We start from the raw sequence: 26,248 nt of genomic DNA on the forward strand, positions 1-26,248 counted from the left end.
TTCCGGTACTGTGCTTGGTGCAGATATTGCTGTGATGGTGATGGTAGTGATTTTGATAGTTGTGTTGATGTTCATGATCATGCTAAAGGGATTATTAGCACGGAGGTGTTTAGTATTGTTGGTTGAGGTGTTGGTAGTGTTGATTTTGGTATTGATAATGATGTTGTTTGTGTTACTTGATCATGATGTTTGTGTTGACTGGATATATGTTGGTGTTGACTGAACGTATGTTGGTGGTCTTGCCAATGAGGTTATTGCTGTTGATTGGACACATGTTGGTGGTCTTAATGATGATGTCGTTGGTGTTTGTAGTGAATTATGTATATGTATGGATGTATGACCAGCAGTAAATTAACATCTGTCCTGAGAGTACATCTCTCACAAAGGTCATGACCTATGTCATCCTGAGCAGGCAGTCTCCTGGTCTCCAGTGACCCCAGGGGGTATTGCCTGAACACACACAAGTCTAAACACTTCACACCTTCTGACTCTTTCGAACAGACACACCAATTGCAGCATGACACTATTTACTATGAGAAAGGTCACGCAAATAGTGTTCAAAGAAAAAATAATGTATTCATTGGTAAAATAGCCAGGATCCAGTCACAAACCAAGGATTAAAATATTAACCTGAGAGGCTGGTCTAGAAATTTGACCTCCGGGTTGAGTCGATAAATTAGGCCTTTACACATAGAAACCTGTTCACAGATTGAGGGGCAGTCAAGCTGATGTGAGCCATTCCATATTCATCCTCCCCTTAAGGAGCAGAATGCCGGACTGCAATGTTTAGATATTTCTGTAAGTTTTCTCCCTTTATTTTTATAACTGTTTTGCATATTTGTATATCACTCTTAATTTCCATATTTTTGTATATTTTATTGTAAGCACTGTACCTTTTCTACTAAAGCTTAAAACTTTAATAAGTTTGAACCTTGTATGCTCTAACGTGTGTGATCCTTATGATTGGCAGACAGTAGTAGTAAAATTTCCAGGACTCATCGCCCGTGTGTTCGGTGAGTGGTGGCAGCGTTTATGAGCGGGGGTGTGGTCTGTGTCGGGGTGTGACTTATGCTCCTATTACAGCATAGGACAGAGGTTGAATGCTGGACTGAGTGAGGAGAGATAGATTAACCCTTGCAGGCGCAACCCAAGTCACGTGCAGAGAAGGAGGTATGTGACAGTGTTACTTGGACGTATGTTGGTGGTCTTGACCATGAGGTTATTGGTGTTGATTGAACATATGTTGGAGGTCTTGACCATGATATTGATGGTGTTGTGTAGACCTATATTGGGGGTCTTGATGATAGTGTTATGGGGGTTGATTGGACATAGGTTGGTGGTCTTAACCATGATGTTGATGGTGTTGTGTAGACATATATTGGTGGTCTTTATCATGATGTTGGGTGTTGTCGGAGTTGAGGGCTATTTTGCCGATTTGTTGCTGAATTGAGAGGTTTCTTCCACCACATGTTTCTGGGGACCCACTAGACCCATATAGGCAGACTACACTTGCAATCTTAAATGACCACTAATATCAGAACCTCAGGAGATTGTTCAGGTGGCTTCAACAGATCCATCTCTTAAAGGGTATAACCACCAATTTCCTATTATTACAAATGACACAAATGTTTCAATAAACTTCACAACATCCTGAGATGATTATAAAGGAAGGAGGTAGCCGGGGGGGGCGATATTAATGTCAGAGCCGCATTGTGTCCCATAAATTACAAGGTATTATCTGGCTGAGGTTCTGGGCTGTGACTGCGGGTCATGGATAATGTGTTTCTGGTGAATGTCGCTGTCAGTCTTGAGCGATCAAGGGAAATATAAACCGCAAACTCGCTGCTTTAAGAGCTGGAAAATTCAATTTTGCTCCCCCAGCACTGAGGTGGCTGCTCAGACTTGTGAAATTGTGTTTAATAAAAGCTTTGATGACTAAGAAAACAGCGTCAGCTCCCACATAGCACCTAGGGGCTCTTCACCATGTTCTGCCTCACTCATAACCATGCAGATACACGTGTTACAAGAATACAATCCCCGACCTTCGCTTCACTATACAGGCATGTACTATTATTAAAGACCGCAAGAAATTACTGCTGGGAATCTAAAGGTGACACCAGATACTAACGGTGGCCATTACAGTGCCTACAAGGGCTGGCATGAAGCCCGCCACAAATCTTAAATGGCACAGAAATCTCAAATTCTCTCCCAGCTTGGGTCAAATCAGGCATTGTATTCATGAACAAGGAGGCGCAGGATGAACAAAACTCATGGTTTGCACAAACAAAAATAACAAAATTATGATTTAAAAAAAAAAAAAAGCAAAAGATTTGCAAGTAAAATCCTAAAAGGGAAGCTCAGTGGTGGTCTATAATAATAAGCCGCATCTGAACACATGGGAAGAAGAGGGTTGCATTATGCAAGAGGCGACTCACATTCAGCTGCAGCTCGTCAGTCCACTGTCCGATCAGCCGATATCTGAACACAGTGTTATTTCCAATCTGGAACTGGAAGATGTCGTATCGGCCCAGAGCATCTCCGTTCTTATTGAACATAACGGGGGTCCCAGCACTTCCTGCGAGGGAAGGAGGCAAAGGTCAGACACGCAGGAAGAAATGCTAGGAAACAGCGCCAGAATAATGTAGTCCCTCAATTCTAACAAATACAAACTATCGTATATTCCTTGCTCCTGATTAATGTATTTTAGACACTTTTAATACCTGGAAATTGCCCAGAAACTAAGAAGCACCTTAAAGACATCTTAAAATGCTCCATAATTTCTCAGAAATTTTGGCACAAAACTAAAGTAAGCCAATTAATACTGGAAGAGACATGTGTATGTCTACGTTCACACCATTATTTTTACACGGATTTTGGATTTGCACCAAAAATAAATCACTGAATAAACTGAACTTATGAACTGCCTCATGCATAAAAAAGTAATTTTTTTAAAGCACTTTTTGGTGTGTTTTTTTTTTCTCCACAAATATCAAAAATCTCCAGGTGAACCCTGAAATGTCTAAGAAAATGTACCAAATCTATGAGCCAGTGTCACAAAGGTGGAGCAGCTTATGCCGGCCTACAGACATTAAGTGGTTGTCCTATGCCTTCACTTCAGCATCAGGAGGTAAAAAGTGCTTCGATGGCGGCCTGCCAGGCATCAGCAGGTCTCCTACACACCTGGCAGGTATTGGGTACCTGAGAATACCTGTGGACTCTGAGGGGACTTGGTCATTGATGCACTCACACCTTCCAGTTCCCAATGAGGAGGTAAAAAGCAATGAAGCACCTTACAGATTATAGTAACCTGCCAGTGGGGAGCTAGATACCAATAATGTGCACGAGGGTCCCAAGAGTGCAAATAAGGCTCCTTCTGGTGCTGCACACTTGTCCACAGGAGGAATTGTTTATCTCCATGGTCCTTGTTTGCTTGGACAGTTGAGGAAAGGGTTTTGCTGCAGGTTAAATGTAGCCATGGAAATCCATTGATTTGTATAATTTGTATCAATGTGACCGGGGTCTCCTGAGGTTATAAATAATGCACAATATTCCTTATTAAAGTCTAACTGGGGGTGAGTAAAGTGGCACGATCGGCCAGCACTGGCCCCATCATAATCATGTAGCAGGAAACACTGTGACTTGTTACATTGTATCCTTGTTTTATAAACAATGGGCTGCGAGTTCTAATGGAAATCCTACCAGTGCTCTCCAAAAAAAACCTGACATTATCCCTGCAAGGATGCAAAAGACCTCAGATCAGGTCACCACTTCCGTGTGTGGGCACTATGAGTCCCAGCATGCCGCACATCAGTGCCCTATATATTAGGGCTCTCCCATTGATGCCGCTTGGCTCCTGCTCATGTCGTCCTCGGTACGAGTCGGCCGCACCGCACTGCGGGAGTCTCTGAAGCTCAGGAGTCTTATTATCTCCTTTTTTATTTTCAGCCACCCAATGATTTCTTTAATAATTTTCTCCATTTCCTGCACACTCTAATTGAGCTCATTTTGGTAATTTGGCCGTTATTGTGCTCTGGAGGCGAACAGGAATATTCTGGCTCAAATACGGACAAGGCTTCGTGTCCCGCTGATAATGCCCTGTGTCATAGAAAAATGCTGCGCTAATTATTCAGCAATTTACTTGCAGATTTAGGCTTTTTTTTACTTTTCTCCTCTGATATGAAAAGATCCAGCCGAGGAGTAAAATTAATTTATACTTAGAATGAAAAAAAAATTCAGAAGCGGGATTTAGTTTTGTCTCTTGCATAGAAGAGAAGAATCTGTTTCATGTTCGCTTTGATAACACGTTGTAGGCTGTAATCATTAGGCACAGTAGAAAATCTCACATTAGTCATAATGGTGGAGGAAAGCAGAACTGGGAGCCGGGAGCGAGTGCTGGAACTTTGCGGATACATTGTATTCCTAGTCCAAAAGTAACTGCAATGCAAGGCACACATATTACATAGAAGGGGCCCCCAAAGATTTATAGCACATGACCAATACAGCTGAGGGCCCCAGTGCACTAAGGTATACGGGCCCCTGTGCACTAAGGTATACGGGCCCCTGTGCACTAAGGTATACGGGCCCCTGTGCACTAAGGTATACGGGCCCCTGTGCACTAAGGTATACGGGCCCCTGTGCACTAAGGTATACGGGCCCCTGTGCACTAAGGTATACAGGCCCCTCGTTCCCCACTACCTTCACACAGAGCACCCTATCTTACACCACTATGGTGTCATGGCCTCTGCTGGATGGATCTAAATGGGGCCTCATTGACATATAATGAGGTCTGGCTTCCATCTGTTTGGCGAAGTAATAGATTTTCATGCTGTGCTAAGGTTTGCATCTATGATGCTGCAGAAAATCACCTACTGTTTAAATTAGGCTTTATCCATGAAATAATTGTGATTTGAGATAATTTTCTATATTTATTTTAGTTTCCATATCACAAATCACAACATGTATTAAAAAGAATTAGAAATGTTGCAATTTTCCCACCAACCATTGGGGGCTCTTCTACATTCTAACTTTATGTTTTCCGGAAATTCACATGCACAATAGAAGCAACAAACTCAGACCCTCCCTTTCTATTGAAGGTCACTGGGAAGGGAGGTGAGCTGTGACATCACCTATTGTGAATGGTGGATCCTGTGTTATCTACTGTATATAGAGGTGCTATCAGTCATTGTACAGGAGGGGGAGGTGAGCTGTGACATCACCTATTGTGAATGATGGATCCTGTGTTATCTACTGTATATAGAGGTGCTATCAGTCATTGTACAGGAGGAGGAGGTGAGCTGTGACAACATATTGTGAATGATGGATCCTGTGTTATCTACTGTATATAGATGTGTTATCAGTCATTGTACAGGAGGAGGAGGAGGAGGAGGTGAGCTGTGACATCGCCTACTGTGAATTGTGGATCCTGTGTTATCTACTGTATATAGAGGTGTTATCAGTCATTGTACAGGAGGAGGTGAGCTGTGACATCACCTATTGTGAATGGTGGATCCTGTGTTATCTACTGTATATAGAGGTGTTATCAGTCATTGTACAGGAGGAGGAGGTGAGCTGTGATATCACCTATTGTAAATGGTGGATCCTGTGTTATCTACTCTATATAGAGGTGTTATCAGTCATTGTACAGGAGGAGGAGGTGAGCTGTGACATCACCTATTGTGAATGGTGGTTCCTGTGTTATCTACTGTATATAGAGGTGTTATCAGTCATTGTACAGGAGGAGGAGGTGAGCTGTGATATCACCTATTGTAAATGGTGGATCCTGTGTTATCTACTGTATGTAGAGGTGTTATCAGTCATTGTACAGGAGGAGGAGGAGGTGAGCTGTGACATCACCTATTGTGAATGGTGGATCCTGTGTTATCTACTGTATATAGAGGTGCTATCAGTCATTGTACAGGAGGAGGAGGTGAGCTGTGATATCACCTATTGTAAATGGTGGATCCTGTGTTATCTACTGTATATAGAGGTGCTATCAGTCATTGTACAGGAGGGGGAGGTGAGCTGTGACATCACCTATTGTGAATGATGGATCCTGTGTTATCTACTGTATATAGAGGTGTTATCAGTCATTGTACAGGAGGAGGAGGTGAGCTGTGACATCACCTATTGTGAATGGTGGATCCTGTGTTATCTACTGTATATAGAGGTGTTATCAGTCATTGTACAGGAGGAGGAGGTGAGCTGTGACATCACCTATTGTGAATGGTGGATCCTGTGTTATCTACTGTATATAGAGGTGCTATCAGTCATTGTACAGGAGGAGGAGGTGAGCTGTGACAACATATTGTGAATGATGGATCCTGTGTTATCTACTGTATATAGATGTGTTATCAGTCATTGTACAGGAGGAGGAGGAGGTGAGCTGTGACATCGCCTACTGTGAATTGTGGATCCTGTGTTATCTACTGTATATAGAGGTGTTATCAGTCATTGTACAGGAGGAGCAGGTGAGCTGTGATATCACCTATTGTAAATGGTGGATCCTGTGTTATCTACTCTATATAGAGGTGTTATCAGTCATTGTACAGGAGGAGGTGAGCTGTGACATCGCCTATCGTAAATGGTGGATCCTGTGTTATCTACTGTATGTAGAGGTGTTATCAGTCATTGTACAGGAGGAGGAGGTGAGCTGTGATATCACGTATTGTGAATGATGGATCCTGTGTTATCTACTGTATGTAGAGGTGTTATCAGTCATTGTACAGGAGGAGGAGGTGAGCTGTGATATCACGTATTGTGAATGATGGATCCTGTGTTATCTACTGTATGTAGAGGTGTTATCAGTCATTGTACAGGAGGAGGAGGTGAGCTGTGACATCACCTATTGTGAATGGTATTATTCCCAGTGGAAAATGAAAAAAAAATTGGCAACATTTAAATAAATAACAAACCCTGATTTAAACTATGTAATTGTTTTTTTCACAGGTTTTCCCTAGATTCAATGTATTTTTCTGTACAGTGGCGCCCCCAACCCTCTGGTTGCACAGGGAACTGCAGCCCGTCCCCTAAATAAGGCCAAGGTGAACGTCTCTGCACAGTTAGATGCTGGGGGTCACCGCAGGGTAAAACGCAGTTTAGGGGGATACAACACTACGCCCCCTCATTCTCAGGATCAGTGGAGGTCCCACAGGTGATGGCTACAGGTGGCCATGCTGGATCTCCATGCGCTCAGCTTCTTACACCAGGACAGCTGCCCGGTTTTGGGGACGGGGTTTGCTTTTCCATCTTAAGGGTAACAGAAATGAAGCTCTCACCATTAAAGCTGACATTGCGGATGTATTTCAGGAGTTTCTTCCCCACCGGAGGGTCGACCGCTGGACAAAGGCCAGAAGAACCCGGGCACAGGTCCTTGATCATGTTGTGCAGGGCGTGAGCCATGGCGTACACCGCGTCCACCACAAATTGGACCCGACCGTCCTGCTCGTACGGGAAGTCCTGCCCGATGCGCTCCTGACCTGTGGGAAATGTGCACAATCATGGCGGCTCAATGTGGACAAATCACGGAAAGAGAAAAACATCAATTGCAAGACAATAATGAGACAATCATCAGGAGCGAGGAATCTTGACCATCCTCCCCTCCTCCATCTGACATTGTTCACAGATCTTTTGCTGGATCTAAGATCTGTGCCATCGGGCTGCGAGATCTATAGAGAGCCGGAGAAATCCCTGGGAAAGGAGGGACACGACCCTCGGGACCCCTCCTGCTGAAACCGATGGTTGGAGGACGGAGGTAGAAGGAAAGTCAATAACTGACTGAGCTACTCCGCCGCTCCAAGAGGGCACCGGGCTATTGTGCTTGGTTTGAACAGTCATTTTGTGCTGACAGACTCCCTTTACCATTTCCACAAACCCTCTAAGATGCCAACCATAGGCGCGTCAGTCCCACGGATGCCTCCTGGAGTGCCCATCATAAATAAGCAGCAGAGGGAGCTGTCATAGTTTCCCACCGAGTGCCAGTCACATAAACCCCCCAATAGGGCCAAGCATGTGTACCCCAACAGATGCCCCATAATGTGAATGTAACACGTATGCTCCAGACTGTCAAATATAGGAACCTTTATATAGATTCCAGTCATATTAATACTCCAGTAATGCCAATCATATGAGGCCCCCACAGACCGTGCCATGGGTGGGGATCTCCTTTACATGCCCCTTAGGGTGCCAAGGCTATGGAGAGGCCGTCCACATCGCCCCCATGCCTCTCTGCTTTATCTCTGTTTCCTGTCTCATCTGGAGCCGATCCAAGGAGAAACCTGCAACGACGTCCTTCACGGAGCGTCGGACCATGACAATCCCAATAATGCTCCACGAGGCTCACAAATGTTATTTTAGCGAACGTTCAGATAAATGGCTGCAAGTTTATGTGAGATGTAGAAATGTTTATCCAGAGGGAGATAATAGACTGATATATTACATGATAGATTATAGATAATTGATAGATGATAGATAATAGATAGATAGATGTTAGAAGATAAATGATAAATAATAGATAGATAATTGATGATAGATAGATGATTGATAATTGAGAGATAATAGATAAATAATAGATTGATATATTAGATGATAGATAATAGATGATAGATAGATAGATAATAAATAGATAGATACGGTAATAGATGACAGATAATAGATAGAAAATAGATAGATGATAAATAATAGATGCTTGATAGAGAAATAATAGATTGATATTAGATAGATGATAGATAAATAGATAGATGAAAGATAATAGATAATAAATAGATAATAGATAATAAATAGATAGATAATAGATATTCTGTTGGAAAGTAGTAGAACTTTTCTTTCTATAAGGATTAGGCCTGAGATATGTAGAATGCACAGAAACCAACAAACAGCTCCTTGTATCTCAGCTCCCCAGACCCTGTTATGTGCTGGTGTAATAGTGACCACAGGCTCCACCCCCTTGTCTATATGTTCTTGCTTTCATAATGGACCCAGGGCTATTGCCAGGACCAGGGGTCCGCGCCTCCCTCTTTGCACCCGTCGCCCCCTCCTCCATTTACCTGTGCACTTGCGGTCGGTGTCCTCCTTCTTGGAGCCAGTAATGGTCAGTTTACAGTTAAAGTTCTCCTCCCAGTATTCTGCAAACCAGACGTTCCTCCTGTTATTCTCCAGTGTCCGAGAGGTAAAATAGGCGTCAAAACCTGGCAAAAGTAACCACATCACCAATTAGTGCAAGGGATCGCGTTCATCCTGAGCCACCTGATTCATGAACATAATGTAAGAATTGCAGTGGAACGTGACACCTGCAGAACCACAGATCTTGACCACCGCGGTGGAGCTGGGGTCCGTGTTCCTGGGACATAAGTTCCTGGTGTGATCTGTCCCCTCCCCCATATTATAAGCTGTTGATGAGTGAGGACTGTCTGCTCAGTGAAGTAAAGTGCGGCCATGTCACTCTCCACCTTCCCTGTATTCAGATGAATGCTTAATTACATGAAGGCATCATTAACAGCTGCCAATCAGGATTAATTAGGAGCTTTTCACTTTCCACCAACTATTTTACATATTTGCATACTGTCGCCTGCCGCCATCACGTGTGGATTATGTTATCGTCATTCTGCTCTGGAATTATTCATGGAGACGCTTTGATTAAACTCTACATGATATCGAAGAGGCCTCGGGGGCTCCAAGCTAATGTAGGACCACAACTCCCATCATACACAGGCTGCCTGCCAGAGGCCACCGTCACTGGCCCAGCTCTTACTGGCAGGCACCAGTGGATCGCAGGGTGTGACCAGTAAATATCAGTCCTGGTGTCGTCACATTGTTACAATTACAAATTACAGCTCTGGCAAAAATGAAGAGATCACTGCACAATGTTCAGTTTGTCTGATTTCTCTCTTTATAGGTAGATTTTTGGAGTAAAATGTAAATTGTTCTTTTATTCTATAAACTTCTGACAACATGTCTCCGAAGTTCCAAGCAATACATTTTGTATTTTTTTTTCTGAAAATGAGAAATGGTCAAAATAAAAAAAAATGCATTGCTTGCAGACCTCAAATAATGTAAAAAAAACAAGTTCATGATCATTTAGAAACAACAATACTAATGTTTTATCTCAGGAAGAGTTCAGAAATCAATATTTGGTGGAATAACCATGATTGTTAACAGCTTTCATGCGTCTTGGCAGTTTTCTACCAGTCTTTCACACTGCTCCTGGTACAATAATGTCAGCAGTTCTTTGTTTGATGGCTTGTGATTATCCATCTTCGTCTTGATTACATTCCAGAGGTTTTCAGTTGGGTTCAGGTCTGGAGATTGGGCGGCCATGACAGGGTCTTGATGTGGTGGTCCTTCATCCACACCTTGATTGACCTAGCTGTGTGACATGGTGCATTGTCCTGCTGGAAAAACCAGTCCCCAGAATTGGGGAACATTGTCTGAGCAGAAGGAATCAGCTGATTTTTCAGGATAACCTTGTATGCGGCTTCATTCATTAGACCTTCGCAAAGAACAACCTGCCCAATTCCAGGCTTGCTGAAGCTTCCCCAGATCAACACCTGGTCATCTAATGCTTAGACCTGGAGAGGCGGACAAGCCACAATGTCTGCACCCACTGTGAAATTTGGTGGAGGATCGGTGATGATCCGGGGATTTACATAGCAGCACATACATGCCTTGGAAATAACACAAGCCCCCATCTAAATCAGGGCTCTGGAATCTACAGTTATCCCACAGGACCCCCTCGTAAGACCCCACTGATAGGCCAAGACCTCAAACTATCATGATCATCTGGCAAGTCCTAGAATCCTGCTCTTGTGCTGGCATGGTGCTATATGGAAACAGCGCCCCCTACTTGTCAGGCAGAATGCTCACATGATACCCCACAGCCACTGACTACTGTGAACTGGTCTATGGGTGCAGGGCTATCTCCTGAGCATCTGGATGATGAATGTGGCTCCCAATATATAGAGGGATAGAGCTTACTTTACATTTATAGGGACGTTTAAGGGGGAGCCAAGCTAATGCATCCCATAAACGTGTGTATATATATATATATATATATATATATATATATATATATATATACACAGTACAGACCAAAAGTTTGGACACACCTTCTCATTTAAAGATTTTTCTGTATTTTCATGACTATGAAAATTGTACATTCACACTGAAGGCATCAAAACTATGAAATAATACATGTGGAATTATATACTTAACAAAAAAGTGTGAAACAACTGAAATTATGTCTTATATTCTAGGTTCTTCAAAGTAGCCACCTTTTGCTTTGATGACTGCTTTGCACACTCTTGGCATTCTCTTGATGAGCTTCAAGAGATAGTCACCGGGAATGGTTTTCACTTCACAGGTGTGCCCTGTCAGGTTTAATAAGTGGGATTTCTTGCCTTATAAATGGGGTTGGGACCATCAGTTGTGTTGTGCAGAAGTCTGGTGGATACACAGCTGATAGTCCTACTGAATAGACTGTTAGAATTTGTATTATGGCAAGAAAAAAGCAGCTAAGCAAAGAAAAACGAGTGGCCATCATTACTTTAAGAAATGAAGGTCAGTCAGTCCGAAAAATTGGGAAAACTTTGAAAGTGTCCCCAAGTGCAGTGACAAAAACCATCAAGCGCTACAAAGAAACTGGCTCACATGAGGACCACCCCAGGAAAGGAAGACCAAGAGTCACCTCTGCTTCTGAGGATAAGTTTATCCGAGTCACCAGCCTCAGACATCGCAGGTTAACAGCAGCTCAGATTAGAGACCAGGGCAATGCCACACACCGTTCTAGCAGCAGACACATCTCTACAACAACTGTTAAGAGGAGACTTTGTGCAGCAGGCCTTCATGGTAAAATAGCTGCTAGGAAACCACTGTCAAGGACAGGCAACAAGCAGAAGAGACTTGTTTGGGCTAAAGAGCACAAGGAATGGACATTAGCCCAGTGGAAATCTGTGCTTTGGTCTGATGAGTCCAAATTTGAGATCTTTGGTTCCAACCACAGTGTCTTTGTGCGACGCAGAAAAGGTGAATGGATGGACTCTACATGCCTGGTTCCCACCGTGAAGCATGGAGGAGGAGGTGTGATGGTGTGGGGGGCTTTGCTGGTGACACTGTTGGGGATTTATTCAAAATTGAAGGCATACTGAACCAGCATGGCTACCACAGCATCTTGCAGCGGCATGCTATTCCATCCGGTTTGCGTTTACTTGGACCATCATTTATTTTTCAACAGGACAATGACCCCAAACACACCTCCAGGCTGTGTAAGGGCTATTTGACCAAGAAGGAGAGTGATGGGGTGCTACGCCAGATGACCTGGCCTCCACAGTCACCAGACCTGAACCCCATCGAGATGGTTTGGGGTGAGCTGGACCGCAGAGTGAAGGCAAAAGGGCCAACAAGTGCTAAGCATCTCTGGGAACTCCTTCAAGATTGGTGGAAGACCATTCCCGGTGACTACCTCCTGAAGCTCATCAAGAGAATGCCAAGAGTGTGCAAAGCAGTCATCAAAGCAAAAGGTGGCTACTGTGAAGAACCTAGAATATAAGACATAGTTTCAGTTGTTTCACACTTTTTTGTTAAGTATATAATTCCACATGTGATAATTCATAGTTTTGATGCCTTCAGTGTGAATTTACAATTTTCATAGTCATGAAAATACAGAAACATCTTTAAATGAGAAGGTGTGTCCAAACTTTTGGTCTGTACTGTATATACAGTATATATAGGACCCAATTAATAGAGGTGTTTCTAATGGAATATAACTAAAGAGGTTGTTAAAATCTAGAAAATACTCCAAAAAACAGCACCACCCCTGTCTACAGGTTGTGTGCAGTATTGCAGCTCAGCCCAATTCACTGCCATGCAGCTAAGCTGCAATGCTACATACAGCCTGTAGACAGGGGTGGCGCTGTTTATCTTTTTCTGGACATCCTCTTAAATACAAGTGTATCAGTTGTATAACATGGGACTGGGTCCAGCTCTGCTACATGTTGGGTCACAGTGTTTGCTGCGCTGGGCTTTGCGTGGGAGCTGCGTACCCTCCATGCCGCAGTGATTTGTTGGGCTCACAGCGATGTGTTTGGATAGTAGTGGTCTCTCCGCAGGAGGCCCATCCTGATGCCATCCTGGAGATGGCTCCCTGCGGTGTCGGCATTTTCTCCTGTCCCCGGGAAGATGATTCCAGGCAGATAAACATGTCAGACAGGTAAATTTATCTGCAGTGTGAAGTTCAGCAGGAGGGAGCTAAGTGCCCAGAACGTCTCCGCCACAATGCCAAGTGCCACGTACAGAGCGAGCCATCTGTGCAAGTCTCATCATCGAGAGCCAGAAAGTGGCCGTCCGCAGCCTCGTGACCAAAGCGTGAAGGTCAGGGAGCAAACTGGGGTCTGTCACAGAGGGGACAGGGGGCTGCCGCAGAAATCCAGGGAATCGCTTGGAAATATTGTGCTACTTTGTACATACATTATACTGATTAGGGCTCAGTCACACATCAGTTTCTCACAGTTAGGGCTCGCTCTCATCTGCGTAAGAAAGATTGCTTCAATGTGGATCCAGAAAAATAGGACGAGTGTCATGCGAGTACAATGTGATTTTTCTCACCTGACATCCATATAACATGTGTATAACATGCAATGCACTTTTAACATCAGCTTTTACATACTGTAATTTTGAACAAAGGCTCCCTTGTTGAAGCTGAGGCGAAACGCGCGTCGGGCAGGTGCTGGGTCTCCGTACTGGTTAGTATACCGTTATTTATCCTCTTGTGCACTTTTCATTGCACACTGGCACTTTGTTTGGATACACTGTTGCACTTACAACTTTATCATCACTGTGGGTCATTACCACAGTGTAATAATTACCTCCATATATATCAGTATTATCTATTTATTGATTTATTACTCTGACGATATTTTCAGTGTGTATACTTTATGCAGTAATTGTTTTGCTATTGTATGTTATCTTTATGCAACTCCAAATTATGATATTGGTCCTGCATGGACATATATATTTTAAGTTTACTTTCTCAATAAATTACAATATACCTACTGATTTATATTCATTGTCATGTATGGATCAATATAAATTAATTTTGGAGCTATGGTAATTATTTACTAATATTATATATACCCTGCACCATCCCGCCATCTTTCCACTTTGTTTTTTGTCTTCCCTTGTATTTATAATTCATCATGTATTATGCGGTTTATTTGCCTCAATAAATTTATTATGCTTTACTAGGTAGTTCAGTTGTGTATCATATTTATAGGTATTATTTTTGAGTGGATACACAACATATGTATATAGATCTTGTATGCGTATATTTAAAGGCTCAGTAGACAGCTGCGGGCTGATATTAGGCTGGGAAGGGCCCATGGATATTGGCCCCCTCCCAGACTAATAACACCAGACCTCAGCCACACCCAGAAATCAGCTCTTCCCGATTGCTCTGGTGCACTGGCAAGGGGGTAATGGTTTTGGGATTGATTTCAGCTGTATAATGTCCGCTGACATAAATCCCAGGGGTTAGTAATGGAGAGGCATCTATAAGACGCCCCCATTACTAACCCCATAGAAATAAATACACACATATACAAAAATCCTTTAATTGTAAAAAAAAAAAAAACACTCCCTGAAAATTACCCTCTTTTACCCATTTATTAGCAAAAAAATATAATCCACAGGGTCAGCCGTAAATCCATAATATTGAAGTCCCACGACGATCCCCCAACTCTGCTACATCTAGAGACTGTGATGAGCGGTGACGTCATTAAGGTTATCGTGGGTCACAGCCGGCAGTTCTCACGGTAACCTCTGTATGAGCCGCAGAGGACTGCTCTGGAGTATAATACAGGATGTAACTCAGAATCAGTAATGTATGTACACAGTGACTGCACCAGCAGAATAGTGAGTGCAGCTCTGGAGTATAATACAGGATGTAACTCAGGATCAGTAATGTAATGTATGTACACAGTGACTGCACCAGCAGAATAGTGAGTGCAGCTCTGGAGTATAATACAGGAGGTAACTCAGGATCAGTAATGTAATTTATGTACACAGTGACTGCACCAGCAGAATAGTGAGCGCAGCTCTGGAGTATAATACAGGATGTAACTCAGGATCAGTAATGTATGTACACAGTGACTGTACTAGAAGAATAGTGAGTGCAGCTCTGGAGTATATTACAGGATGTAACTCAGGATCAGTAATGTAATGTATGTACACAGTGACTGCACCAGCAGAATAGTGAGTGCAGCTCTGGAGTATAATACAGGAGGTAACTCAGGATCAGTAATGTAATGTATGTACACAGTGACTGCACCAGCAGAATAGTGAGCGCAGCTCTGGAGTATAATACAGGATGTAACTCAGGATCAGTAATGTAATGTATGTAACAGTGACTGCACCAGCAGAATAGTGAGTGCAGCTCTGGAGTATAATACAGGAGGTAACTCAGGATCAGTAATGTAATGTATATACACAGTGACTGCACCAGCAGAATACTGAGTGCAGCTCTGGGGTATAATACAGGAGGTACCTCAGGATCAGTAATGTATGTACACAGTGACTGCACCAGCAGAATAGTGAGTGCAGCTCTGGAGTATAATACAGGATGTAACTCAGGATCAGTAATGTAATGTATGTACACAGTGACTGCACCAGCAGAACAGTGAGTGCAGCTCTGGAGTATAATACAGGAGGTATCTCAGGATCAGTAATGTATGTACACAGTGACTGCACCAGCAGAATAGTGAGTGCAGCTCTGGGGTATAATACAGGATGTAACTCAGGATCAGTAATGTATGTACACAGTGACTGCACCAGCAGAATAGTGAGTGCAGCTCTGGAGTATAATAAAGGATGTAGCTAACGATCAGTGCATTAACATCAGGGATCATTCCTAAACTCTCAGAATATCTTTACAGTAGTGTTTGTGCCAATTTTAAGGTGTTTTTTCCTTTAGTTGCAGACATGAGCTTCTTGTTAGCGTCACCAAAGCCTTTATTCTACTTTTGATAAATGGGTATAACTAGGGCAGAAGCCTCAACACCTCTGAGTATCAGCACAAAGTGTATAAAGCTGAGAATATTAATGATTTATCGCATGTAGGTTCGGGTATAAAATGAATTCTGTGTGGCGTGGCCCCATACATCCACATGACAGAGACTCGGTGACTGTCGACGCTCTTCTCCCCTTATATTTTCTTGTATTTGGTGCTACTTGAAGTTTATAAAGTCTTTTTGGAGCTGGGATTCCTTCGAGTCGCACTCGGGCTGATTTCTTGCAGACACCAGAGATTCGGGGTGCAGAGGAAGCTTCATCTGGCTTATCCTCAAACACATGCGCACTTGTTGCCCCTGGGGGCTGATCTCATGGCTCCTCTCTGCTTTAGCAGTCAGTATTTAATTGCGGGCTCGTATGAATGGAGTAACTGAAAAATGGCGAAATATGAAGGCGTCGGAGGGAAACATTGTTTTTCTTATCATCTTTGTTGTTCTCCGGGGACCTGTGGAAATTCTATAGTAATGTGAGTGCGGCATTCAGCTGTGACAGACGCCGGGCTTGTCCTGTGCCGCTGCGGATAAGATGCTAACTGGATCCAAGCGATAAAGAGAAGACGTCTCCAGGGGCCCCAGAGGTGGCCATGGGCTAATGGGAAGGTTCACTGAGACTAGGGCCGCTCTGCATTAGGAGGCAGCGGAAAGGAACAGATGACGGGGCCACGACGGGTGATGGCGGAGGTTACAGTTACACCAGGTTCCAAAGATCCTCGGCCACACATGGGGCGTCCCTTCACCCTGGGCAAATAGTCCAACGTCCTAACTCTGTACCTAAATACCCACGGCCAATGATAATTATTAGTGCCCCATTGGTACCAAGAACCCCAACGGACCAGGGCTGGCCCCCATCACTTTCAGACATCCCGCATTTATTATATGGGCCCCTGGAGAAAGGGGGTCCAGCTGTTCTCCTGAGAGATAAGAACCCGTGCAGGATACATTCGGACGTCTCTTCTCCTCGTGTCCGCAGCTTCTGAGCTTACCGCACTTAATTCTTACTGTAATTAACAAACCCAAAATAAGCTGAGACTTTCTGGAGGTGTCTCGCTAAGTCTCAATTAATTGTGATAAAAGTCTCGCCCGCCGTGAAGCAATGGCGTCAGCTACGCCGACCGTCACACAATGCAGCCGACCAACGCTTTGTATTAAAGGGCAGAGCCATTAAAATCCTGTTTGCATTTCAACACAGACTATTAAGTCTCGGATAAATGTAAAATTCACCAGAGAAGCGTCCGCAACGCTCAGGACAGGCTCCATTCAAGAATCAGGATCTCGTCTCATCACCAGCGAATGTGAATATTTGGGGCTATCCTGAGACAAGCAGCAATGTGAGTATGCCCTCTCCAATCAAATAAGTGCCAATAAATATAATTTCTTATAGAGGAAGTCCAGTGCAAAACATATTGCTTTAATTCTAAATACACACAATATATATAATTATAGCTGTCAGAGCGCTGTGCTTATTAACAAAACAGCAATTCTCCTGACTACACACAAAAATACGTTAGAAAGTTCTGCTAACTGCAGTCACCACTAGGGGGAGCTCTCTGTACAGAGATACATGATAAGATCCTGTCTGCAGCCTCCACTAGGGGGAGCTCTCTGTACAGAGATACATGATAAGATCCTGTCTGCAGCCTCCACTAGGGGGAGCTCTCTGTACAGAGATACATGATAAGATCCTGTCTGCAGCCTCCACTAGGGGGAGCTCCCTGTATACAGAGATACATAAGATTCTGTCTGCAGTCACCACTAGGGGGAGCTCCCTGCATACAGAGATACATGATAAGATCCTGTCTGCAGCCACCACTAGGGGGAGCTCTCTGTACAGAGATACATGATAAGATCCTGTCTGCAGCCTCCACTAGGGGGAGCTCCCTGTATACAGAGATACATAAGATTCTGTCTGCAGTCACCACTAGGGGGAGCTCCCTGTATACAGAGATACATGATAAGATCCTGTCTGCAGTCACCACTAGGGGGAGCTCCCTGTATACAGAGATACATGATAAGATCCTGTCTGCAGCCACCACTAGGGGGAGCTCCCTGTATACAGAGATACATGATAAGATCCTGTCTGCAGTCACCACTAGGGGGAGCTCCCTGTATACAGAGATACATGATAAGATCCTGTCTGCAGCCACCACTAGGGGGAGCTCCCTGTATACAGAGATACATGATAAGATCCTGTCTGCAGCCACCACTAGGGGGAGCTCCCTGTATACAGAGATACATGATAAGATCCTGTCTGCAGCCACCACTAGGGGGAGCTCCCTGTATACAGAGATACATGATAAGATCCTGTCTGCAGCCACCACTAGGGGGAGCTCCCTGTATACAGAGATACATGATAAGATCCTGTCTGCAGCTACCACTAGGGGGAGCTCCCTGTATACAGAGATACACGATAAGATCCTGTCTGCAGTCACCACTAGGGGGAGCTCCCTGTGTACAGAGATACATGATAAGATCCTGTCTGCAGTCACCACTAGGGGGAGCTCCCTGTATACAGAGATACATGATAAGATTCCACCTGCAGTCACCACTAGGGGAGCTCCCTGTATACAGAGATCCATGATAAGATCCTGTCTGCAGTCACCACTAGGGGGAGCTCCCTGTATACAGAGATACATGATAAGATCCTGTCTGCAGCCACCACTAGGGGAGCTCCCTGTATACAGAGATCCATGATAAGATCCTGTCTGCAGTCACCACTAGGGGGAGCTCCCTGTATACAGAGATACATGATAAGATCCTGTCTGCAGCCACCACTAGGGGGAGCTCCCTGTATACAGAGATACATGATGAGATCCTGTCTGCAGTCACCACTAGGGGGAGCTCCCTGTATACAGAGATACATGATAAGATTCCACCTGCAGTCACCACTAGGGGGAGCTCCCTGTATACAGAGATACATGATAAGATCCTGTCTGCAGTCACCACTAGGGGGAGCTCCCTGTATACAGAGATACATGATAAGATCCTGTCTGCAGCCACCACTAGGGGGAGCTCCCTGTATACAGAGATACATGATAAGATCCTGTCTGCAGCTACCACTAGGGGGAGCTCCCTGTATACAGAGATACACGATAAGATCCTGTCTGCAGTCACCACTAGGGGGAGCTCCCTGTGTACAGAGATACATGATAAGATCCTGTCTGCAGCCACCACTAGGGGGAGCTCCCTGTATACAGAGATCCATGATAAGATCCTGTCTGCAGTCACCACTAGGGGGAGCTCCCTATATACAGAGATACATGATAAGATCCTGTCTGCAGCCACCACTAGGGGGAGCTCCCTGTATACAGAGATCCATGATAAGATCCTGTCTGCAGTCACCACTAGGGGGAGCTCCCTGTATACAGAGATACATGATAAGATCCTGTCTGCAACCACCACTAGGGGGAGCTCCCTGTATACAGAGATACATGATGAGATCCTGTCTGCAGTCACCACTAGGGGGAGCTCCCTGTATACAGAGATACATGATAAGATCCTGTCTGCAGTCACCACTAGGGGGAGCTCCCTGTATACAGAGATACATGATAAGATTCCACCTGCAGTCACCACTAGGGGGAGCTCCCTGTATACAGAGATACATGATAAGATTCTGCTGCTATAACTAATAATAAATGAATAAAATAACATTTCTTGGACATCAGAAAAAGTGTCTCTGTGTTCATGCGAGTTTTATATGTAAATGCTAGAGACGGTGATGACACAGCTTCAGCAAATTTGTATTAAAAATTTGATTACAGGCAAATAAATTTGGGGCGAATCGTAGATACTCCAATTGCCTTGAAAAAACACATGAAACATCCTAAGGTCTCCTAAGACTGTATCAAATCTTTCACTCTCCTACAGCCTGAGCATATGCGACTATGGGTAAACAGATAATTCTCAATGCCGCTTTCTCACACACTGCATTCCCTGCCTCGGCTTTTATACAGGCTATGATAGGCTGTGCAATACAATGTCATGTGTAGCCACGAGGCATTACGGGGAGGTCCAAGGACCTGACGGCCTTCTCTGACAGATGCAATCTTCTGTATTGTGTAAAAACCTGGAGGGTATTATTTTGACGATTCCCTTAAATCGAACTGCAAATTGCTCGAATTCACAGAATTTCCTAAAATTTGATAACTCGATTAGCATTAGCTCGATGTGCTCCTCTGTAATTTATGCTCTTGTATATATAAGTGGTGTCTGACGGACGAGGGGACCCAGACACAAGTCCTGTACGGGTCCCCCACTGTCGTGTTCGCCCCTGCTCTGCACATAGACACTGTGTCAGCTGACGTCTCTGCTCCTCGTCTCCTTAATTAATACTTTATCTCTCCAGGCCCCTGCGACTGATCTGACATAGCTGCTCCATGTTGGTATCCATGTCCTGTTCCTTCGTCACCTCCATGGGGCCGCTCCAAGGTTCGGGGACTCTCCCGCTGGGACTGAGGATGCTGTGAAGACTTTGCTTCTCTTAGTTAGCTACTTAAGCCGAACACTTTACAAATCAAGTGATTAACATGCAATTATTGCGTTACTGCTCTTCTCCTTGGTCCTTTCTTGCATTATGGAAATGAGTTGTGACCTTATCCATTTAGCATAATTAATCATCATAAATGATCCCATCAAAGAGGGCTCATTATAAAACTAGACTGGCATCACTCAATGTCCTCTACGGTAATGATGTGGATATTATGTAAACACCGCCTGTATGTAACAATACTGAACAATGGAACAATCCAGTATACTACACAGCTATTTAGTATATAGCACCCCCAAATTGCAATTTGTATACAATGGCCACTAGGGCTTTTAGACTCAGACTTTCAGTACTTTCAGGAAGAATTTACACCAGCTTCCAAATCATTAGAGGCAGGATTACTGTGACTGATAACACAGGATCCTCTTTTTACAATAGGTGATCTCAAAGGTCACCTCCTACCCCTCCTGTGCAATGACTGATAACACCTCTATATACAGTAGATAACACAGGATCCACCATTCACAATAGCTGATGTCACAGCTCACCTCCTCCTCCTGTACAATGACTGATAACACCTCTATATACAGTAGATAACACAGGATCCACCATTCACAATAGCTGATGTCACAGCTCACCTCCTCCACCTGTACAATGACTGATAGCCCCTCTATATACAGTAGATAACACAGGATCCACCATTCACAATAGGTGATGTCACAGCTCACCTCCTCCTCCTGTACAATGACTGATAACACCTCTATATACAGTAGATAACACAGGATCCACCATTCACAATAGGTGATGTCACAACTCTCCTCCTCCTCCTGTACAATGACTGATAACACCTCTATATACAGCAGATAACACAGGATCCACCATTCACAATAGATGATGTCACAGCTCACCTCCTCCTGTACAATGACTGATAACACCTCTATATACAGTAGATAACACAGGATCCACCATTCACAATAGGTGATGTCACAGCTCACCTCCTCCTCCTGTACAATGACTGATAACACCTCTATATACAGTAGATAACACAAGATCCATCATTCACAATAGATGATGTCACAGCTCACCTCCTCCTCCTGTACAATGACTGATAACACCTCTATATACAGAAGGTAACACAGGGTCCACCATTCACAATAGGTGATGTCACAGCTCACCTCCTCCTCCTGTACAATGACAGATAACACCTCTATATACAGTAGATAACACAGGATACACCATTCACAATTGGTGATGTCACAGCTCACCTCCCCCTCCTGTACAATGACTGATAACACCTCTATATACAGGAGATAAAACAGGATCCACCATTCACAATAGGTGATGTCACAGCTCACCTCCTCCTCCTGTACAATGACTGATAACACCTCTATATACAGTAGATAATACAGGATCCATCATTCACAATAGGTGATGTCACAGCTCACCTCCTCCTCCTGTACAATGACTGATAACACCTCTATATACAGTAGAGAACACAGGATCCACCATTCACAATAGATGATGTCACAGCTCACCTCCTCCTTCTGTACAATGACTGATAACACCTCTATATACAGTAGATAACACAGGATCCATCATTCACAATAGGTGATGTTACAGCTCACCTCCTCCTCCTGTATAATGACTGATAACACCTCTATATACAGTAGATAACACAGGATCCACCATTCACAATAGGTGATGTCACAGCTCACCTCCTCCTCCTGTACAATGACTGATAACACCTCTATATACAGTACATAACACAGGATCCACCATACACAATAGGTGATGTCACAGCTCACCTCCTCCTCCTGTACAATGACTGATAACTCCTCTATATACAGTACATAACACAGGATCCACCATACACAATAGGTGATGTCACAGCTCACCTCCTCCTCCTGTACAATGACTGATAACTCCTCTATATACAGTGCATAACACAGGATCCACCGTTCACAATAGATGATGTCACAGTTCACCTCTTCCCTTCACAATGGCATTCTCAGATGTTCAATAGGGGCATTAATACAAAAGAAAGGACCCAAGAATCTGTCAATTGCTTCTAATAGAAATATGGATTTCCTGACAGGATGACAGATCATGTTAGGAAAAAAGGAAAAAATAAAAATAAAAAACATAGGTAAAAGTATTGAAAAATTAAATTTCACATAAAAACCTGATTTAATCAGTATGTCATTTTCTGATGACACATTATCTTTAAGGTGCCCATTGGCATCCCCCTCTATCCATTCCCTTTAAGGTGCCCACTGCCATCTCTCATATTGCCAATATCCATCCTAGGAATGTCTCTACAGCCTCTCAGGGGTCAATACTGTACAATAATATATAGGAATGTGTTCTCGTCCCATCAGGTGAGTGTGAGCTGCTGTCGCTTCCGTTTTCTGCTTTTACGTTCTCAGGACTTCGGCTTGCTGTCAGTGAATGTTCACTTTCTCTTCTACAGGTTGATCACTGGTGCTGTCCTGTTCCCATTGTATTCAGTCTACACAATCCTCCATTAGCTCAACAGGACATGTCCGATCATTTGCTAGAAAACTTTGAGAAGTAGTTGTTTTTTTATAGGTTTTCTGTCTCTGGATGTAAGGCTATGTGCACACGTTGCGGAATTGTCGCGGAAATAGCGTTTTACAAGCGTAATTATCTTGCAGAATGCTTGCTTTTTACAAGCGATCTGTAGCATCTCTTGGAAAACTGATGGACAGGTTGGTCACACTTGTCAAACATAGTGTTTGACAAGTGTGACCAACTTTTTACTATTGATGCTGCCTATGCAGCATCAATAGTAAAAAGATCTAAAGTTAAAAATAATTAATAAAAAGAAAAAATCGTGATATTCTCACCTTCCGGCGGCCCCCGCAGCCTTCCCGCTCCTTGCGATGCTCCAGTTCCCAGTGATGCCTCGCGGAAATGACCCCAGATGACGTAGCATCATGCGAGACCACTACGTCATCACAGGTCATTGCCGCTAAGCATCACTGGGAACGGAAGCATCGCGAGGAGCGGGAAGGCTGCGGGGGCCGCCGGAAGGTGAGAATATAACGATTTTTTTATTTTCTCTTTTTTAACAATTATATGGTTCCCAGGGCCTGGAGGAGAGTCTCCTCTATCCTGGGTACCAGCCGCACATGATCCGCTTACTTTGCACATGGTGGGCATAGCCACGTGCGGGAAGTAAGCGGATCAATGCATTCCTATGTGTGCGGAATCTGCCCGATTCTGCAAAGAAGGAGCATGCTGCGCATTTTTCTGCAATGCGATTCCGCCACGGAAAAATACGCAGCATTAACACAGCATTGCGGAAGTATTGCGGAGTGTTGTGTATGTGTTTTCGCAGCGATTTTGCGGCAAAAAAAGCGGCAAAAACGCATACAATCCACAACGTGTGCACATAGCCTTGAGGTTTTTGCTCACTGACAGCAAGCAGTGGTCCTGAATATGGTGAGGGCCTGACAGGGGCTATGCTGGGTACAACAGGCGCTCATTATGCCCAATGCAGCAGAACAATGCTCAGCAGGATGCCCTTCTAAGAAATCAGCCAGATCAGGGCTCCCGTATAGTTCTGGCCGCAGGTTAGGAAACATCAAGGGCGCAATGTTTCCTGCTGCTGATCTTCAAAGCTGGTGGCCACTTGTCATTCACCCGCTCTCATTACAGCAGCATCAGAACCGGGTGACCCAGTGTTTTCAAGTGACATTTTAAGCCCTTGAGATAAATTGGATTCATTAATATTCCTATTAGCCCCGTGGCCTGCACAGAGCAGCGCTCCTCCAAACGATTCCTCCTTCAAGTCACCGGAGCCGAGGTTTCCCCATCAATGCCGCTCCCCTCCCCCATCTTCTTAGCTTTGTAAATGACAGGCGTATTTTGAGCCTTAAAACAAATCGTCTGTTGCGTTCTCCGGAGCAGATGCTTCATATTAGATGATGAAATGGTGACATTAAACGCGTCTCTTCTAATTTCGCTCTGATTCATTAGCATGGAACAACAACAGAGACAGCACTGCGGGCTAATTAAAGGGAGTGAGACGCCTCCCCCATCAGACAGGTAACAGCTTTACCTGTCCTGATCACCACAGGGCACCCACAGGCGGGTCATTGGCACCGTTCACACACAACGCCAGGTGCCAACGGGTCAGGAGCTGCAGAAACAACACAAACCTTTGCTCTTATGTTGTGAACCACAAATCCCAGCATATTATTTTACCCAAATCAGACATTGAGATAATGTCTCCTCACTAAGAAAAAAGTGGCACCAGTCGGACACAAAGTAACGGTCACCGGGTATTGCATAGTGCTCCACGCGTTTTGTGCCAAGATTGTCACTGGCACATGGCTTTATATAGTGTATCACTAGCCCCAGGATCAAAATAGTAGGTGCAGGTGATTGCATCATCGGAAACATGAGTAGTTACATTGTATTTGTGATGTTCAGTGTCAGATACATTGTATCACTAGCTCTTCTTGCATCATCATAACAGTATATGCCAAATACTACATCAAAGGATGTAGCTCATTAAAATATCTCTTAATAACCTAACCTGTCCTCATATCAGATCTCACCAACTCACCTCTTGCCTTGCTACCTTCTTAGTTTGCCCAAATCAGGGCTAGAGATGACCCCCTTTGCCTGCTTATAGGCATCATTGGTGCCAGGCAGCTAATATGATTAGATACATTTGGGTAGGAGCTCAGGAGATCATCATAGATGTTTATCTTGGAAGCTACATTGTATCTCCAATGTTTCCTTTCATATTTACATTGTATCTTTAGCTCTTGCGTTAGGGCAGATGCCAGATGTTGCATGATTCTCCCCAAGTTGTATCTATCACATTTATCATGCAAATAACCCTAAATATTGGGAACCTGTTCCTCTAATCCAATTTAATAGATTCACTCTAGATGTCTTTGCTATTTTCTTAAGGTACCGTCACATTTAGCGACGCTGCAGCGACATCGACAACGATGCCGATCGCTGCAGCGTCGCTGTGTGGTCGCTGGAGAGCTGTCACACAGACAGCTCTCCAGCGACCAACGATGCCGAAGTCCCCGGGTAACCAGGGTAAACATCGGGCTACTAAGCGCAGGGCACTGTGTAAGCGCCAGCCGGAAAGCACAGCGGTGACGTCACCGCTGTGCTCTGCTTTCCGGCCGGCCGGCGCTTACACAGTGCAGAGAAGCACAGCACCGGGGGACAGACACCAGAATGTAAGTATGTAGTGTTTATTTTTTTTTTAACGTTTACGCTGGTAACCAGGGTAAACATCGGGTTACTAAGCGCGGCCCTGCGCTTAGTAACCCGATGTTTACCTTGGTTACCAGTGAAGACATCGCTGAATCGGTGTCACACACGCCGATTCAGCGATGTCTACGGGAGATCCAGCGACGAAATAAAGTTCTGGCCTTTCTGCTCCGACCAACGATGGCACAGCAGGATCCTGATCGCTGCTGCCTGTCAAACTCAACGATATCGCTAGCCAGGACGCTGCAACGTCACGGATCGCTAGCGATATCGTTCAGTGTGAAGGTACCTTTAGTTTACCAACAGTGGCTTAGATTGTAATCCTTAGATTAGGTAAGAATGAGGCGCTCCTAGATAAGAATAAGGCGCTCCTAGGTAAGAATGAGGCGCTCCTAGGTAAGAATGAGGCGCTACTAGATAAGAATTAGGTGATCCTAGGTAAGAATAA

At 44.2% G+C, this 26,248-nt stretch overlaps 1 protein-coding gene across 2 annotated transcripts in view; it reads right to left on the reverse strand.

The window, feature by feature from the left end:
• Positions 1-26,248, reverse strand: part of GRM7 (glutamate metabotropic receptor 7) — a 475,889-nt gene that overhangs the window by 173,833 nt on the left and 275,808 nt on the right. For both annotated transcript variants that reach the window (XM_077276814.1, XM_077276813.1), the window contains exons 5-7: positions 9,042-9,182; positions 7,275-7,475; positions 2,436-2,575 (exon numbers count right to left, since the gene is read on the reverse strand). In XM_077276814.1, the coding sequence (XP_077132929.1) occupies positions 2,436-2,575; positions 7,275-7,475; positions 9,042-9,182 (482 nt within the window). The remainder of the gene's footprint in view (positions 1-2,435; positions 2,576-7,274; positions 7,476-9,041; positions 9,183-26,248) is intronic.

This window comes from Ranitomeya variabilis, chromosome 8 (assembly GCF_051348905.1).
Source record: "Ranitomeya variabilis isolate aRanVar5 chromosome 8, aRanVar5.hap1, whole genome shotgun sequence".
Lineage (NCBI taxonomy): Eukaryota > Metazoa > Chordata > Amphibia > Anura > Dendrobatidae > Ranitomeya > Ranitomeya variabilis.